Source organism: Castor canadensis, chromosome 5 (genome assembly GCF_047511655.1).
Source record: "Castor canadensis chromosome 5, mCasCan1.hap1v2, whole genome shotgun sequence".
In the NCBI taxonomy this organism is placed as follows: Eukaryota; Metazoa; Chordata; class Mammalia; order Rodentia; family Castoridae; genus Castor; species Castor canadensis.
Window position 1 is genome coordinate 349,062 of NC_133390.1, and position 19,103 is coordinate 368,164.

The 19,103-nt window shown below is 49.2% G+C and overlaps 1 protein-coding gene across 2 annotated transcripts; it reads left to right on the forward strand.

Moving 5' to 3' along the window:
* Window positions 1-6,252: 6,252 nt before the first annotated feature.
* On the forward strand, window positions 6,253-18,776 carry C5H21orf58 (chromosome 5 C21orf58 homolog). 2 transcript variants are annotated; one of them, XM_074072457.1, is made up of 10 exons: window positions 6,253-6,307; window positions 6,868-6,935; window positions 7,833-7,893; window positions 8,905-8,978; window positions 10,315-10,479; window positions 13,075-13,186; window positions 16,691-16,806; window positions 16,933-17,147; window positions 17,481-17,545; window positions 18,383-18,776. In XM_074072457.1, the coding sequence occupies exons 2-9, from the start codon at window positions 6,876-6,878 to the stop codon at window positions 17,524-17,526; spliced, it is 849 nt and encodes a 282-aa protein (XP_073928558.1). In that variant the 5' UTR covers window positions 6,253-6,307; window positions 6,868-6,875; the 3' UTR covers window positions 17,527-17,545; window positions 18,383-18,776. The 2 variants fall into 2 exon arrangements, with proteins under 2 accessions (XP_073928558.1, XP_073928557.1); XM_074072456.1 differs by having other exon boundaries at window positions 17,481-18,776.
* Window positions 18,777-19,103: the final 327 nt, after the last annotated feature.

Here is a 19,103-nt window from a genome sequence, read left to right on the forward strand (position 1 = left end):
AATGGTCCTCAGACCCCGCAGGTGGAAATTTTAAATGTGGCCTTCAAGGTCTATAATTACTGAGAAGAACAACAAAGGGCTGATAAGGAAAGGAGAGATAAGGCTTAAATTCCAGATGGTTGGCACAAGACCTCCAACAAAGGCCCCAGACCTCTTAACTCCGGAGGCCAGGGAAAATCCCAAACACCACCGGGCCCATGTTTTCGGTGTGACCTTGAAGGACATTGGGCCCGTGCATGTGCTAAACCCTGCTGCCCCAGGGGACATGTCCTAAATGCAAACAGGAGGGCCACTGGGCGATGGACTGCCCCTCCACCCCTCCAGGTGGAAGGTCTCAGCCCCCCTCACCATCCCTCCTCCCTAACTGATCATTAGGACTGGCAACTGCAGCTGACAACTGATGGAGCCCAGGACTCCCAAGCCCGACAGCCATAACTCTAGGGGACCCCAGGGTAACTGCCCTCATTGAAGGACCAACAAAGATAAAAGATCTCCTGCCTCCCCAAGATCCTGGAAGACAGCAACACATCCACGAAGACCCCTCAGGGTATAGGCAGGAGCCCTATGCCTAGGAACCTGCGTCTCCCCCGCTCACTCTTTATACCTCTCCCCTCCCATTCTTTCCCATCAGTGCCTGCTCTCGCTTTTACTCCTTCCTACATATAGTACACTCCGAGGTTCTCACCTTCCCCCACCCCCCCATCAATCTCCCTCCCTTTTCTTACCTCCTTTACCCATACTTTCTGAACTGGATAGGTGACCTCCACCTCCAAGGCACCTTCTCAGATTTCACTCCTGAAGAAATTCTCGTCCCCTCTCTCCCGAGTGTCGGCTTGTGGGCAACTTCTCTCCCTGACTGGAGATGGCCCCATCACGCAGCTCTCTGTCTTGGGTACCTCGCCCTGTGCGCCTTACTCCTTGTGCTCTCTTCTTTCTTATGACCTGTACCCTTGTGAGCCCCAAACTTCCCCCCTGCCCATGCACCTCATCCTATTCCTACCAGCATAGGGCTTGCTATGAGCACGCCACCTTATGTGAGCTGTGGGGTCACAGACCCTGGACAGGAACCAGTAAAGGTGACAACGCAGGCTATACCTGTTTCAGGAGGCAGGGAAAACCGGTGTGCTGGTCTGAGCTCACATATTACGGTATGTCTGATGAAGGAGGGGTCCAGGATCAAGCATTCCAGAAGGTCCTCCACACCTAGGTACCCAGGTTCCCGAAAACTTATTCTTTCCCACCAGAAAGCCCCTCAAAATTCCCTGCGCCACTCACTCCCCCTTTCTGAAACCCTTCTTGTCCAGATCATTAATACTACCAATCCCGCCCTGGCCTGAGGGTGCTGGATGTGTTTACAGGCTGGGTCCTCTCAGGTCATCGCCAGCCCCCTAAACATTTCCACTTCCTTCTCCCTGAACTGTTCTTTCTCCGGCAACACCACCACCCATACCCTCTCTCAGTCTCCCTTTTTCAGCCGGCACCTCTCTGCCTCAACAGTTCCTCAGGAAAAATTGAGGTGGGAGACCTGCCCCCTCACCAGTGCTTTCACACCATCAAGGTCACAAATCTGCTGCCCTCCTTTTTCTGAAACCCTCTGCTTATGCGGGCAGAGAATATATCCCTGCCTACCCCAAGCCTGGAACAGTATTTGTACTTTGGTATTCCTCGTCCCTGACAGACACTGTCACAGAAGATCAGGCATTACCTATCCCCTCACCACACATTTTCAAGCAAAAAGGGCAATTCAGGCCATTCCCTTGTTGGCTACCCTGGGAATAACAGCTGCCGTGGGGACAGGGGCAACAGGGATGGGGACCTCCATTTACTACTACCCAAAACTCCATAATCAACTAACAAATGACCTCCAAACAGTAGCTGAGTCTATCCTAACCCTACAAAAACAACTTGACTCCCTAGCCTCAGTCATACCAAAAAACCGATGAGGCCTTGAGCTGCTCACAGCCAAAAGGGGTGGTGTCTGCCTGTTCTTACAAGAGGAGTGTTGCTTCTAAGTTAACCAGTCAGGGGTAGTAAGAGACAAAGTTAGACAACTCCAGGAACAGTTAGAAAAGCGGAGAAAGGAGCTGGAGGGCTCCTAGAACCCTCTAGGAAACAGTATTTCACAGTGGTTCTCCTGGCTATTGCCCGTCCTAATGCCTATATTTCTTGCTCTCCTGCTCTTAAGCTTCCTTCCCTGCATCATAGATGGTACAAAGGTTTCTCTTGGACCACATATCTGCCATTACTAATCAAAAGTTTAATCAGTTATACCTCCAGGGGTATCAACCGCTTCAAAGCCACCCAGAAGACCTCTTTGAGGGGCCCTACCACAGCCCCTGGAAGCTGAGGATCTCACCCCACACAACACCCCCTATCAGCAGGAAGCAGCTAAAAGGCCGACACTTCGCCCAGATTCCTGATTCTCAGCCCTTACCCTCATCATTATTAAAGAAAAATAGGGGAATGATAGAACAATAATGTCGCCATTTTGTGAATCAGCGGCCATTTCACCCTCAGGTTTTCGCTTCTTGAGAAATGGAGCCTCCCCAGGCAGCTCCACTCCTAACGGAAAGTCCCACTCTCTAACTTCCTCAAGCCCATGCCTAGCCCAGCATCAGTGCTGTGCCATCTTTCCCTGGCCAGCCTGACACCTCGAGTCTGTTATTAAACCTAAACGTGAGTCTTTCTCATGAGCTTTTTTTTGTGTGTGTGTGTGTGTGTGAGTGGCGTTTTTCCTAACACAATTATATGCTAATACATAAAATTTTTTTAAAAAGGGGGAATTTCTTTCAAAAACAAAAAGAATGTGCTATGAAATTCCAGCTAGTAGGGGGTGGAGATGGGGGGATTGCGGTTCTAGACCAACCCATGCAGAAAGTTAGCAAGAGCTGGCGTGGTGATTCACCGTAAGACAGAAGGATCTCCTGAGGCTGGCCCTGGGCACAAATGTGAGACCCTACCAAAAATAGATGCAAAGAGCACCTGCCTGGCCAGCACCAGAAGGCCCTGTGTTCAAACCCCTACACAACAACAAAACAAATGTGCTGTATTTCCCATCTCTTACCTTTCTGTGAACCTATGATCCTCAAGAAAACCTATTTGAGTCACTCCATGTTGAGTACAAGTGCTGAAATAGAAAGACTACATCTTGCTTATACAGGCCACCATCTGCCAGCATACCATGAGGCCCAAAATGGTAATTTGTGCCAATAAACAATTACACTGTGAATATATCAAATCATATCAGAAATACCAGACACATGCGCTTGTCAGTCATACCAGATGAACTCCTTCACCTGGGACTGTAAAAGAAGGAACACCCCAAAACTGAGACAGGGAAAGCATGCTGACCTATCACCCAGTCCAAGAAAGTTAACCACAAGAAAGAACTCCAGCTGTCTGTCCCTGGGCTGCAGCTCAAAGTGACACAAAACTGCCTGCACCTGGACCTAAGTTTGACAACTCTGCAACCTGAGCATTTCTGCACCGATGGCTCTTAAAACTTCCTATCTGGTCTGTACAGAGACTCCAGTTCATCTGTATAAGCTCTCTGCCTGTGCCTCTAGCACAGCCCTGCAGCCTCTTTAACCCTTCTGTAGCCATTCTATAACATATATATATATAATGCAAATACATAACATGTGGTTACATAGATTACTGTGTGAAGTATGTGTAATCAAGTTAGTAATTAGGATTGGAATGGAATAAAAGAACTGTATTTCCAAGGGGCCACAAATACCAAGTGAAATCAGGAATACTGAGTGAATCAAAGCCAATGAAATTGACATAGCTTGTGGATTTATTGTTAATTCTGACATCGTGGAAAGACACAAATATGTTTGTGTTACTGGCATAGCTTGCTCGTGACACATCCTAAAGCCTTTCACAGCTCTTCTCCTTGCCATAAATAGCATCCCATTTGCTATTAAAGTAAAAAGGACACAGCCCCCTTTGTTTAAAACCTGTGGATGGAACTGCAGGGAGTTATATATATTGACAGTGTGCCTCAGATCCTCCCCATGTGGAAAAGTGAACACCCATAAACCCTGCAACCCGGCCTGGTGGAGATGGATAACATCATCCCCACCCCTCCACCCCTTGTGCCTGCAACTAGGAGACAGCAGCAGGGAAAACCAGAAGGTGCTGATGCAGTCCTGGCCTTTCTCTCAAACGGCCCTTCAGATAAACCTCACTGTTTTCCTCCATTTAAAGTGTTGCGTGGCTTTCTGTTTCTTGCTGTTCCATTCATCTATCCTGTGCCTTTGCTTGAGTACAGCTGGTGGTGGAGGACTGCCTACTACCTCAGACTGTTTCTCAGACTGAAACACTAGTGATGCCTCCCTTACATTGCAGAGTGATGCCAGCTAGTCCTGTACTTCAGTGACGTCCCTGAATCTAAGTGACTACACAGAAATCTTCAGGATGCTCCAGAAATGAGGTCACCTCAAGGAGGAGGCAGATCACAGCAAACATTACTGCTAGGAGCCTCCTGATTCCCAGACTGAAAGTTGAGTGGTTCATGCTAACTGAGGGATGGGCTCCTTAGATGATGGGAGCCAGGAAGACTGCAGGATCAGACTTTCCAAGAACAGCTAGACACCTAGATTTTGCCTGAATCTCTGAATTTTTAGGTATTTAAATACAGGGAGCAGGGGATAAAGGAGAATGAGGCTACATAGTGAGCCCCTGTCTCAAAAAAAATAATAAAAATCTCTAGAAACTCATGCCCACTAGAAAGGAAGGGTCACGAACAAATGGGAACACATCCACATCACACTGTCTGAATGTGTCTTGAGACTGTTGCATCAGGAAGACGCATACTGGTATCTGAACATCGAGATGGGTCTGCTGGTGCCAGCAGTGTCCACAAGGACCCCAGGACACCATCCTCCAGGGACACAAGGGGACTTCCAAGAAGCAGGCAAGCCTGGGCCCTCAGTAGCAAAGGCATATGGGGACACCAATGTCAGCAGTGAGCCTGGCCTTCCATGACCATTGGGAAGATTGCTCCAGCAGACCCAGGCGGAGGAGCTGCGTCTGGAGGACTCTCCTCAGATGGAGGATGGACCTCCACCTCTGCCCTAGTTCCTCCCATGTCTATCTAGGTTTTTAGAATCCATGTGGGTCAGATCAGACCTGCACATAAAACCACAACTGATGAAGTGTGGGTGATGTAAGGACGTGGAAGGCAGTGTTGGGGTCTGGTAGAGGTATGGGGTGTGAGAATCAAGTAAAGTCAGCTCTTTCTTGTCAAAGGAGTTTCTGTAAATGTAGCTATCACTGTGTAAGTGCCAGCTAGCCTCCCAAGTTGCTGCCTGCATGCTTTGTGAAACATTGCTTTACCTTGCAAGGTTCTTGCAGTCAAACAAAGAGCTGGTTATCGCCAGATGTCCTAATCTCAAACTGCTTGCTTAAAGATGAATATTACCCAAAAGAATGCTCTTGCTCTCCCTGCTTCAAGGTCCCCCTTGCTTCATGTGCCCCCTTTTCTAAGTAGACAATTAAGATTATAAACTCAAACCTGTCCATCAGGGTAAGGGGCAGAGTTGTGTTAAGAGATAAAAACCGAGCGGACTTCCTGCTTGGTGTACTCACCTGCCTGACTCTGGTCAGAGGTACACCCTTCTGCAGAAGTAAATTTTGGCTGGACACCAGTGGCTCACGCCTGTAATCCTAGCTACTCAGGAGGCAGAGATCAGGATAGTTGCAATTCAAAGCTAGCCCGGGAAAATAGTTCTTTGAGACCTTATCTCAAAAAACCCTTTACAAAAATTGGGCTGGTGGAGTAGCTCAAAGTGAAGGCCCTGAATTCAAGCACCAGTGCCACAAAAAAAAAAAAAAAGTAAATTTTGCCTTGCCCATCAGTTTTCAAGCATGTGTCTAATTTGTGTTCACAGCAGCACCCTGATACTTTTAACGGGGCAAGCTGGGTCACAAGGGTGTCCACCCTGCTTCAGTGAGCCTACCCCAATTTCATGCCTTCCCCAAGGGGAGGAATTGACTCACATGCCAGTCTGATGCTTAGAGCCCACATGCATGGTCTCCTTCCCCTGTCTTTGTCTGCCCCACACAAAGCCCTCTGTGTGTCCCCAGAATCTCTGCTGAGCTGGAGGGCCTCCGTGGGGGAGTCAGGCACAGCTTCTCTCTGGGATCAGATCACGGCAGAGCTGACCCCACCCACAAGAGTGGCTACTGGTAGCCCCATGTCATGTGAGATGCTGGTCACTGGCTTGTGTGAGTCCCACTGGGTGATCTCAGCCCCAAACCCCTCCTGCCCTGCCCTTGAAGAACTTCCTGAAGCCCTCAGGTAGGGGCCCCTTCCATGTCCTCCCAACTGTCCAGCTGCACTACCTTCTTCCTTTGAGAGTCCCTAGGAGGATGAGGGCACCCCAACTCCCTGGAGGCAGTAGTGGGTGGGGAAGGGGTGAGGGTAGCCTCCCCTTCCATTCTTCTAGGCTCTGTCCCCAGGTGGGTGTTGCCTGGGGGAGTCTGAGGTCTGTCCCCCTGGTCCTGCACTGCCCCTTTGCTTCTCCTTTGAGCCCCGCCTAACCACACCTACAGATCAGTGTTTATGGTAACACCTGCTTGGGGACACAGAGCCCAGGAAGGACTCTCAGTAGAAACCTGGCAACAAGGGGCTGCCCTTCCTCCCAGCCTAGCAACTGTCTCCTGTTGGCTCTGGTACTGCAGTACAGGGAGGAACGTGCTGTCCTCCTGCACACTCTTCTCCTGAGTCCAGTCTCCAGGAGGTACACTGAACCCACTGCCAGGGAACCCAACCATAACACCAGGATGGCTCTCAGATAACTGAGGACCAGGGTAGAGTGTGGGTCTCCAACTTCTGCCCCCTGTGGTCATCTCTCACAGTCCCCACAATGCTGGACTCATCTGTGGCAGACCAGATGACCCGACTTACACTGAGACTCCTGGAACAGGTGAGATAGAACATGCTCACTGCCACATTCAACTCCACAAAGGAGCTCAGCTTTTGGCTTATGAACTGAAAATTAAGATGCTTCACTCATGTCTCCTGCCTCTGCAAATTACCTGCGACAAGCTCCTGCTTCCAAAGCAAACCCTCTCTCTCTTATACTGGAAAAATGTGATTTCTGGGTTTCTTCTTTGTGGTTGTATCAAACCCAGTTGGTTCTGCAGTTTCTGCAGTTGTAGGACAAGCTGTATCCATCTACAGAGGACAGTCCTAGGAAGCTCCCACCACCTCCAGGCTTCAGTGTGTAAAGGGACCTCCCTGCTTTGGAGACATAGCCTGGCACTCCCAGAACAGTCATGCCTGTCTCCTCCACCTTTACAGCCATCTCTGAGGGTCTGGTCTGTGACCAAAATGCCTTTCCTCAAAGGTCACTGAGCATAAGACCCACATGATATTGATGTTTATGCTTGAGTCCTCTGTTCTGCCTGCATAGTTCCTTTTCTGCTGCCTGCCTCTCACTAACATTGTGCCCCAATCCAGGGCCCAGGTGGTGGTGATCAGGACAGCCACTTGCCAAGTGGGAGGTCTCATCTGGACAGTCTGTCCTGCAGTTTTTCTTCAGAAATGTATCTGAAGAAGCCCATCAGAGTCCCCTGCCCCCACCATACCCATCAAAGCCCCCCAGGACCCACCAGAGCTCTCACTTGGGTTTAAGATGGAACATGTGTGTTACATTGAATGCATGCCTAGGACAGTTCCTAAGAGAATAAAGTGACCCAGCTGGCTGTCTACCCACTTCACACACACTTCCTGCCCACTGCACATTGGGCACTCCTAGAGCTTCTGGGATGGCAGCTGGGCAGGGCAGGCCCCACTCATCATTACAATCTCTGTTCTACAGAAGCTGGAGCAAGAGCGAGAGAGAATGGAGGGGGGCTCTGAGGGCCCCCACCTAGTGCCAGGTAATAGCCCTGAGCTGCTCTGACCCACATGGGCAGGCAGGACAACAGTGAGGGAAGACAAGGGTAGTAGCCCCTGGGAACCACCTTCTCTCACATTCAGTGGAAGGGCTTTGTTTTCACCTGTAAAACAACACATCCCCTCCACCTTAGCCTGCACACCTAGAAGGGAGCACTCACATTGCCATTTTGCAGATGAGAAATGGAGGCACAGAGAGGTCAGACAACCACCCCCAGGTTGCTCAGCTGCAAAGTGGTCCCACCCAGATCTGATCACATCCCTCTGATTCCAGAGCCCTAAACTTGCCCTAAGGGTGGGTGGGGGGCTCAGTATTGCCCTAGTGAGTACCTGGTGATAGCATCCAGGTTCAGGGATACCTGGGTAAGGACCTGAGGAGGAATGTGTCTTGTTCTTTGGAACAAGAAGCAGGTGTGGCTGTGGGGCCCCAGAAGCTCCAAAGGTAGCTGGCAGAGCCTGGAGCCCCAAGTCCAGATGGAAAATCGCAAACCAGACCATGTGTAATAACAAACCCAATGGATGCCAATGTCCCTTGGGAGAGCATCTTTCCAGAGCCTCCTCTGGTGCACAGACCTTTCCTCCATGCTCAGTGGGCAGGTCTGTCCTCTCCGGAAGATTGGAATTGGACTTTCAAAGTACCACTGACTCTGTGGAGGCCTCCCCGCTCTCTGAGCCAAAGAGGGTGCAGAGGCACTGGAGTAGCACACTCCTGAGAGGGACCTGCCTCACTGACTTCCAGCTCCTTTCCAGAACCAAGACCCCAACTAAAAACTGAGCCCCCCAAATCACTCCTCCCCACTACGGCCCTTGCCCTCACAGCCACCAGCCCCATCTCCTCCTTCTTTGGGATGAGTATTTGTGGAGGCCTGAGTTCAGGAGGCTCTGAGTCATCCTAAGACCTGGAGGTGCAAGAAGTTGGGGTACTCTGACAGGGAATGCAGTGGTCACTAGCAATGACATGTTCCTCAGAGCAAGTTGTGTCTTCCTCTCTCCAGGACTTGAGAACAGGCTGGACGCTGCCCTACAGAGTGCTCTGAGGAGAAGGAAGGACCTTCTGCAGAGACTCTGGGTAGGGCCTCGCACTCTGCCACAAGCCTGGGCCGAGCTCCCTGTAACTGAATCACAGGCCACCACACTCAGATCTCAGGTCCAGGGAAGGTGCTTCTGGACTCCTGGGTCTGTTTTTCTGTCTGCTAATTGTGTGTGGTAATTGAATTGTGGGCAGCTGAGGGACTTCATGCCTCAACCATGTCCCTACGAAAGTGGGAAAAGTGAGGGTGGGAGGTGCAGCACAGTGAGCTCAGAACAGGCAGAGGTTGCACACATCAGAGTGCAACTGGTGTTGAGTAAGCAGAGTTCTCAGTGCCAGGTGGAACTCTAGGATGAAATCCAGGGGCTTTGTCCAAACTAAATCGTCCAGCAGCAAGAAGTGACCTTGTAGAAGGGCAAATGTGTCAGTGTTACCTACATGTACCCCAGGGACAGAGGTCAGCTCCTTGTGTCAAGTGAGGAGTAGATGTTGAAGAGCAATTTAGACTGTTGACTAGGGGAAAACAACAAGAAAACTTGTTAAAAAATTTTTTTTCATTACTGAGTTTTGGGTGCTCTCCCACTTGAGCCATGCCCCTAACCCTTTTTGCTTTAGCTGTTTTTCAGGTAGGGTCACATTTTTTGCCTGGACCATGAGTCTGATCCCCATGTTTATGTGTCCAGTGTAGCTGTAATGGCAGGCATGCATCACCATGATCAGCTGCTTCATTGAGACAGAGTCTTGCTAACTTTTTGCCTGGGATGACCTCTAACTATGATTTTGTTTTTATTTATTTATATTTGTGGGGGGAGGAGTACTGGGGTTTGAACTCAGGGCCTCAGGCTTACTAGGCAGGCATCCTACCAGTTCAGGCACTTCACCAGCCCCTTATTTATGTATTTATTCATTGCAGTACTGGAGTTTTAACTCAGGGCCTCACACTTGCTAGGCAGTACCCTACCACTTGAGCCACTTTGCCAGCCCTGTTTTGTGGTGAGTTTTTTGAGATAGGGTCTCATGAAATATTTGCCCAGATTGGCTTTGAACCGTGATCCTCCTGATCTATGTCTCCTGAGTAGCTACGGTTACAGGTGTGAGCCACCAGTGCCTGGCTATTTGGTACATTTTTAAAGTAGCAACGCTCTCAAGTGTGCACCACAAGAGGGCCTTTGCTTTGCTTTTGGGCAAAGTTTCAGGGGCTCCATGCTGAGGTGACGGAGGACCTGAGCACACGAGGGCCAAGTGCCTTGGGTAGTAGGGGGAGAGCACAAGAAAGGCATAGAGGTAACAGCCCATCTACCCAGAGAGGTCTGTGTGTGAACTCCAGGTCCTTCTGCTGCCGGCGCATGGCCAGCAGGTTCTGTTGGCCTCACAGGAACAGCAGCTACTGGACGAGCACTCCCAGGCCCATGCCTGGAAGGAGGCACATAGAGGAGCCCTTACACCAGCCCTGCGCAGACAGGTTACCCCTGTGGATGTCCACCCCACTGCCTCCCTGCCCACACCAGCCCCACAGCTGCCAAGGGTCATCCAGCAACCGGTAAGAGGACTCAGGCAAACACAGCAACTGTGGTGGGGATAGGAGGGTCAGAACTGAGACCACATAAGCAGTGTGGAAGGACACTGTGTCACAGCAGGCCATGCTGTCAGGGACCCAACTCACTCCTCTCCCAGGAAGCCCAGGAGTATATGCCAGTGCTCTGAAGAGGCTCCATCTGCTGAAAGCCAACAGCAGTGGCTTTGCTGTCCGGGGCACCATTGGGGCTTTTGTAGGTTCTCTGGTTCTGTCTTTGCAGGCATGCTGAGGGCTAGTTTGGAGGTTGCCAATGCTCAGGACAGATGAGAGGCTGGCCCTCTCACCTCTACCTGCACATCCTAACTGCTGCACTGGAAGGGTTAGGGTAGAAAGCCCTGAACCCTTAGAAGCACAAATTCATTAGCATTCCACAGTGACCAGGGACACTGAAGACCCTAATTCAAGGACAGAGTTAGAAGAGCCACAAGAGTGTACCTCTCGGAGAGTTCCACACAGTGCAGCCTCCAGCACTCTGGGTTGAAAGCAATCAACTTCTTCAACCAAAGTGAATACCTGGTGGCACCCAGAGGAGGTCGTGAGGCCAGGGTGAAGACTCCATGGGAAGTCAGCATGATGGGAGTGCAGACAGCAGGGGAAAAGAGGGGGCAGGTACAGTGGATAGTCCTGAGCAGGTTGGTGACCTGGAAGACATTTATCCTTTGGGCGGAGATGCTAGCAGCAGCATGTGGTAAAGGGATCCATGAGAATAAAGTCCCCTAGAGCCTTTGCCGATGGGCTGTCCGCACAGGGGTTCTGCATACCCTGGCCTGTGCCCCTACATATTGCTCTTACTGGATGCCATCAGAGCCATCGTGCACATGGATTTCAATCTCAGCCCAAAGACACCAAGGTGGTGAACAGGGACTTGGTCACTGATGAACATCTCAGCGGCTAAGCTCAGCCCTGAGGTGGAAGGTCCTGGCAGCCAGGAGAGGCGCAGCCACTCTGACAATGCCTCAGAGCCTCAGGGCTGGCAGCCTGCGGCTTCAGGTGGACTGGGTCCCCTACTCTGTGCAAGCTGCACAACAAGAGCAGTTTCAGTTCATTGTGCGCTGTTTTGTTTGCTGAGAATCAAATCCAGTGCCTAGCACATGCTAGGCAAAACGAATGCTCTACCACCGAGCTACACCCCCAAGTCTGGTTTTATTTTTAAATGTTTGCTTTTGGTTTTTTTTTTTGGGGGGGAGGAGGATTTTGAGACATGGTCTTATTATGTAGTTCAGGCTGGACTCCATCTTACAATCCTCCTGCCTCAGCCTCCTGAGTGATGCTATTACAGGTGTGTGCAATCACTTCCAATCTGGTTTCTTAATGTTTGTGAAAAACAAAGGAATAATACCTTATCACATAGGAAAATAATAAGAAATGCACATTTCAACGTTCATGAAATTCTACTGGGCCAGACTTGCATGTTCACATCTGTCTGTGACCATTTCCTGTTTAACAGGTAGCAAACACTCAGTTGAACTCATGTAGCCCACAAGCACAAACAACTTACTGCCCAAACCTCTGCAGAAAAGGCTTCCAACCCCTGGTCTAGCCATCCTTTCTGTGAACAGAGCAAGAAGGAAAAAGGTCATGCAGGGCTTGAATGTACAGAAGAGGATTAATACAGAAGGTCTTTCTGGTGTTTGCTCAAAATTGTTCCACATTTGCTTTCACTCAGAAGAGAAACAACAAATGACTTCCACAAGTTCCATACATGTCCTATAATACACAATAGAGCTACGGTAACTAGCCAAGTTGGTATCAGTACAAGGTTAGACTGACCAACTGTCAGATTATTCAGCCTTTCATCACACACATATGCCCCTAGACTCTCTATGCCATTTGTCATTGGGGAAATGAAAATGAAAACCATTCTAAATGACTACATTTTATATCTCTGTTAAAATGGCTAAAATTTAAAAGACTAGCCATTCCAAGGTATATCTATTAAAGCAGAATTAATGAAACCAGGAATTATCTTATCCTGCTGAAGACAGGAGACAAGAGAAACTTTAAAAAATACCACATCTTAAGTACACTCAGATGCACACACCTTTCTAGTTAATCATTTAAATTTCTCCTAAGATGGACAATGGATGGAAGGATAGGTGGATGGGTGCATGGGTACATGGGTGATGAGTGGGTGGGTGGATAGATGGGTAGATGGGTGAGTAGTAGATGGGAAGATAGAAGGATAAATCTGTTACCAGATCTGGGTCACTGGGTTTAGGGCCAGAAGTTTCTTGGTCTCATTAGAAAAATAATTTACTCACAGATAGATAAAACTTAAGCAGGAGCAAGTTTATTCATGCAAAGCAAAGTGAAAGTACACTCTCTAAGCAGGATAGCAGGCACCTCATAAATAACTAACTGGCTGCCCTGAGATTCCCAAGATCTCAAGCTTTTATTGAGGTCTATGGACATGGAGGTGATCACTCTTGGAAAACTGGATTTTCTGTCATCAGGTTTCCTAACTCCCTGCCTAACCCCTATGTCAGATGGATAAATGGATGGATGGATGGATGGATGGATGGTACTGCAGAACATGAGCACTAATGATGTACTCCTCAGGTCCCCCAGCCTCCTGCCACCATCATTCAGCAGCTACCTCAGCAGCCACTCATTGCACAGATTCCTCCTCCTCCGGCCTTTACCCCACACAGGTCCGGAAACATTAAGGAAGGTAAGTGCTCTATATTAGTATTGTTGTGGGTTTTTGAAACTGCATACTCAGAGTCAGCTTTTGGCTACTCAACATGAAAATAATTTTAACTTTCAGAAATCCACAGTAGAGTGCATGCTTAGTATGAGGGAGGCCCTCGGTTCAATCCCAAGCACCACAAGAAAAGAAAGAAAGAAAGGAAGGAAGGAAGGAAGGAAGAAAGGAAGGAAGGAAGGAAGTCCTTCATATAAGGACTCTTATATGAAGGATATTTCTGAGAAAAGAAAACAGGTGTAAGAAAGAGGACTGGACTGGAGTTGGAATAATTGTGCTCCAATCCCAACTCATTATTAGCTACACAGCCAGGCACTGGTGGCTCACGCCTGTAATCCCAGTTACTCAGGAGGTAGGGATCAGGAGGGTAGTGGTTTAAAGCCAGCATGGGTAAACAGTTCATGAGACCCTATCTTGAAAATACCCAACACCAAAAAAAGCTGGCAGAGTGGCATGGGGTCCTGAGTTCAAACCCCACGCACCAAAAAATAAAAGGTGCTACTGAGGTAACACAACAATTTGCACATTTTCTTTTCTTTTCTCTCTCTCTCTCTCTCGCTTTTTTTTTTTTTTTTTTTTTTTTTTTTTGAGATGGGGTCTCAATATGTAGCCCAGACTGGCCTCAAACTCTCCATCCTCCTGCCTCTGCCTTCTGAGTATTGGGATTACAGGTGTGTACCACCACATCAGGCCTATTTTTTTTAATTTTAAATTTTAAATTCTTTCTGTCTCTGTCTCTGTCTCTGTCTCTCTCTTCTCTCACCTCTCTCCTCTCTCTCTCTTTCCCCTCCCCCTTTGTATGCTGGCCATTAAACCCAGGGCTTCACATATGCTAAGCAAGTGCTCTACCACTGACTACACTCTGAGCTCCAAGCCCCAAAATAATTTCTGAACAGATATAAAGCATGAATTGTACTTATTTATGGAATGCTATGTAGTTCCTCAACAATGTAGATGTTGTGCAATGTTTAAATATATATCTCCTCAAACACTTAGTACTTCTTTATGATGGAAGCATTCAAAATCTTTTCTCTAGTTACCACATGGACAGCACAGCAGGACTTACTTCTCTGATCCAACTACAGCACCCACCTCTCCCCAGGCCTCCCTGCCTCCTCCTCTCCCCAGTGCCTGGTAACCAGCATTCCACTGGCAGCTTTAGATCAATTTGTTTCATTCCATGTGTCTTTCTGTGCCTGGGGAATTTCACTTAATACAATGGTCTCCAGTTCCATCTACGTTCCCCTAAAATGACAGAATTTGAATGTATTTTTTGGCAGTACTGGCGTCTGAACTTTGGGCCTCACACTTGCTATGCAGGTGCTCTACACTAGAGCCACTCTGTCAGCTCATTCATGTGATGGGTTTTTTTCAAGATAGGGTCTCATGAACTATTTCCCTGGCCTGGCTTCGAACCACAACTCTTCTGATCTCTGCCTCCTGAGTGCTAGGATTACAGGCCTGAGCCACCAGTGCCTGGCAGAATTCTATTTTTTTGGTAGTATTGGGGCTTGAGTTCAGGGCCTCATGCTTGCTATAAAAATTACGTTCTTTTTATGGCAGAATAGCATTCCATCATGTATATGCAGTGCATTGTGTCCATTCATCAGTTGCTGGACACTGAGGCTGATTTCTTGGCTGCTGTGGACAGTGTTGTAGTGGACATGGTGCAATTGGCTCCTCCATGCTCTATTCATCTCCTTTGGGTACAGACCCAGGAGCAGCATTGGTGCATCTGATGGAGGTTCTATATCTTTTTTTGTTTTTGTCGTGAGAGCGTCTCACTATGTAGCTCAGGCTGGCCTGGAACTTGTGATCCTTTGCCTCACTTTCCCTGGTGGTAGGACTACAGGCATGTACCACCATGCCTGGCTACAATTTGATAAGTTTGCATGTGTGTTTATATCCATGAAACCATTACTACAGTCAAAATAGAGACCATCTCCATTATCCCCTAATGTTTCTGGTCCTTTTTAATTTTTTGGTGCTGTAATTTAACCAAGGACATTGTGCATGTTAGTCACATGGTCTACACTGAGCCACACTGCCAGCCCCTCTTCTTAATCAATGAGTAACAGCTCCTTGTATGTATATACCAGCTTGTTACACATTCACCTGCTATTGGACATTTGGGTTGTTTCCTGTTTGGTGTGGTTACAAAAAACAAAAAAGGCTGTCGTAGACATTCATGGACCAGTCTCTCTGTGGACTAGGTTTTCATTTCTCTTGAGTAATACCTAGGAGTGGAAAATCTGAATCATTCCATGGGTATCTGTACCATTTTACACTTTCCCTAGCAGTGGCTCATCACTGTGTGTGGTGGCACATGCCTATAACCCCAGCTACTTGGGAGGCAGAGGCGAGTGAGCTTGAGGCCAGCCTGGATAGCTAGTGAGACCCTGTCTCAGAAAACAGAACAAGAACCAGATGGCTGGGGGCTCAAGTGGTAGAGTGCCTGTAAAGCAATGGAGAAGCCCCACGTACAATGCCTGCAAAGCAGTGGAGAGACCCCGGGTTCAATCCCTAGTACGAAAGGTGGAGGGAACCTCACAAAAAAGACACGTGCAGTTAACTTGATGGAGAAGATACCTGTCTGGATTGACCTGGAAGCCTTTTCTCTTCATCTTATCTCAGGCCATCCTTCCAGAATCATTTCCCATCCTTGCACAAGTGCCTTGTGTTTCTCTCGTTCTTAAGTATGAGCTTTGCCAGGCATTCAAGTCTAGATTGATAGTTGTTTTCTCTCAACATTAAGGACACTTGTGATGACCTTGGGCCCACAGAGAAAACCCAGGATACACAATTCTTTTTTTGTCAGCACTGGGGTTTGAACTCAGGGCCTCATGATTGCTAGACAGGAGCTCCACCACTTGAACCACCATTTTGTTTTGGATTTTTTCGAGATAGGGTCTCCCGAACTATTGCTGGGGCTGGCTTTGAACATGATCCTCTTGATCTCTGTCTCCTGAATAGCTAGAATAACACAGGTGCCCAGCATCTTTTTTATTATTTTTTTTTAAATTTGTGGTAAAAACACATAATATGAAATTACCATTTTTGACTGGGTGTGGTGGGCTGGGGAAATGGCTCGAGTGCTTGCCTAGCAAAGCGAGATGTCCCGAGTTCAAACTCCAGTACCACCAAAAAAAAGAAAAAGAAAAAGAAAAAAGTAAGTACCTTAAACTGGGTATGGTGGCCACCCCTGAAATCCCAGCACTGGGGAGGCCGTGGCAGGAGGATCTCGAGTTCTAGGTCAGCCCAAACTACAGAGAGAGTTCAAGGTCAGCCGGGTTTCACAGTGAGAACCGAATCACTGGTGGCAGCAAGGCCAGTGGCCCAACCTCTTTCCGGCCACCTGTGAGCCGTGCATAAAACATTGACAGGAAGTCCACCTGTGGTCACTGAGTGCACCCGGATGTCTCTGTGTCTATTTCAACAATCTTGAGGTTTGCAATTCTGCTGTCCTTGCAGACATGGTGGAGATGATGCTGATGCAAAACGCACAGATGCACCAGATCATCATGCAGAACATGATGCTCAAAGCGCTGCCTCATGCGTCTGCGCCGGGACCGCGCGCGGCCCCGCAGGTAGGTCAGAGCGAGGACTTGCGCTGCACCCAGAGCTCACCTGCAGCCCCTCCTGCCCCTGCTCGACCTGGTCTACGATGACCAGGCGCGGCTGTCGCGGTCCAGACCCCCATGTGCTCCGTGCAGGACCCGCGGTGGGCGAGCCCTACGGCCCAGCGAGCCGACCGCCGAAAGCCGCCCCCGGTGCACCACCACCACCACTACGCGCCGCTGCAGGCCGGACCCGCGCCTGCCCTCCCTGTCGCCTACTCCGCGTGGCCTCCGCTGGTCGCAGCCACCAGTTTCCTGCCCCCCGTGCGCCCCGTGCCGGGCCCGGCCACCGCTCTGCCTCCCTTTGGCGCGTAAGTTTGGAGCCGGAAGACCAGCGTTCTGGATAGGTGGTGGAAGGGCCCCAGGGTCGGGCTTGCTGCTCCCCATCCCCTGCGGAGGTGCTGCCCACACCCCAGCGGCATGGGGTGTGGAAGGAGCCTGGAAAGACCCTGTGTCTTCCAGAAGTCCAGGTCAGCCCCAGTCTCCAGGCCATGTGGACCCGTGCCATTTTCTGGGAAGCTGACTGTGGCTGGGGTGTTTTGTCCAGCTCAACGACTCTCCCAACCTGAGGCACCCCTATCGTGTGACCCTGTAGGCCCGGCCTGGGCAGGGCACGCCAAGCATCACCCTCGCCTTTTCTCTAGGGCCTCTTTTGAAGGTATGTTGTCCTTCCATGCTCCGGGTGTGTGAGCCCCCTCCTTCCAGCCCGGTAAGCAGAGGGCATTCCATCTTTGATCACCTTCAGGGCCAGTTGGGATAGCCAGGTGAATAACTCACTCAAGTGAAATACCAGATTTCATCAGGAAAAAAATGTAAAGATTAATTCGTTGGGAGCCATAGAGCTTTAGCCACATAAAAAGTAAACATTCCTGGAGTGGGGGAAGGAGAAAGTCAAATTGAGACTGGGGGTGTAGCTCAGTGGTGGAGCCTTGGCCAGCATGTATGAGTCCCTGGGCATGTGCACACACAAAAGGAAAAGTCAAACATAGTAACTGGGGAAAGGTTTGCCACACGTGGAGAGGCCTCCTGGTGTTAAAGTGAAAGAAGCTGCAGTGTACATGAGGTACTCCTTTTGAGCCAAAGTAGCATGCAGCTATCCCTACACCACCAGCTGAAGTAGGTATGGGTTTGCATGCTGCCTGCAGTAGGTTTTTCTGGGAAGTCAAACACAGGCTGAACCCTGGCTCCTGAAGAGCAAGGGAAGGTAGCTTTCTATCTTATCTCTGCCTCCTGACAGTTAGATTTCTTCCTGTATGTACATGCTACCTTCACTCTTGCTTTATGGCTAATTTTTTTTGGGGGTAGACTGTTTCCTTATCGTTCCCCCCCACACACTTTTTTTTGGTACTGGGTCTCACTATGTATCCCAGGCTGGCTTCAAACTCCCTAGTGCTGAGCCCACACTCAGCTATCAATGGTGTTACTTTTAAGTATTATAAGTAAGTTTCACTGCCTTCCTTCAAGGTTAAGTTTGTAAGTTTGTTTCATTTGTTAAATTCCTCCCAAGCAGACCTTCCCTTGTCTTTGTATCCCTGGAACCTTGCAGGTTGAAGGTAGACCCTCTGGCCTCTCCTCTGGCTGACTGGCTCTCAGGCAAGAGGGATGCCCCTTTGGATCAACAGGAAGCAACACCTCCCAGGGAACTTTGGGTGGTGCCCTTTGCTTCCCTCAGAACCATCTGTCAGTGCACCCTGAGTGGGATTTTAGACTCTGCTCTTGCTAGAAGTATGAATTAAAGACCTGTTTCAACATCCTATTTTCACACGTTTTCTTTCTTTCTTTTGGTTTTTTGAGACAGGGTCTCGCTATGTAGCCCAGACTGGCCTGGAACTGGAGAGTCTCCTGCCTCGGCCTCCTAAGGGCTGAGATTACAGCACCACCATGCCTGGCATATGCAAACCTTTTTTTTTTTTTTTTTTTTTTGGTGTACTGGAGTTGAACTCAGGGCCTCAAGCTTGCTAGGCAGGCACCCTACCACTTGAGCCAAGCCCCCAACCCTTTGTTGCTTTGGCTATTTTTCTGCATAGTCTAGTGTTTTTACCTGGGGCTGACCTTAGACTATGATCCTCCTATCTGCCTCCCAGTACCTGGGGGCCTGGAGCCTAATGGGGGGGGGGGGGTAGGAACGTCTCTTGCTCAGGTCGGGAGGGGAGAGGAGAAGGGGCTTTCTTTGCAGGGACTCAGTGCATACAGTGCACACTTGTACCTGAGAGACATTAAAGATAACCTGCAGGAGCGGGTGGCCACCTACAGGTGTGGTAGAACTT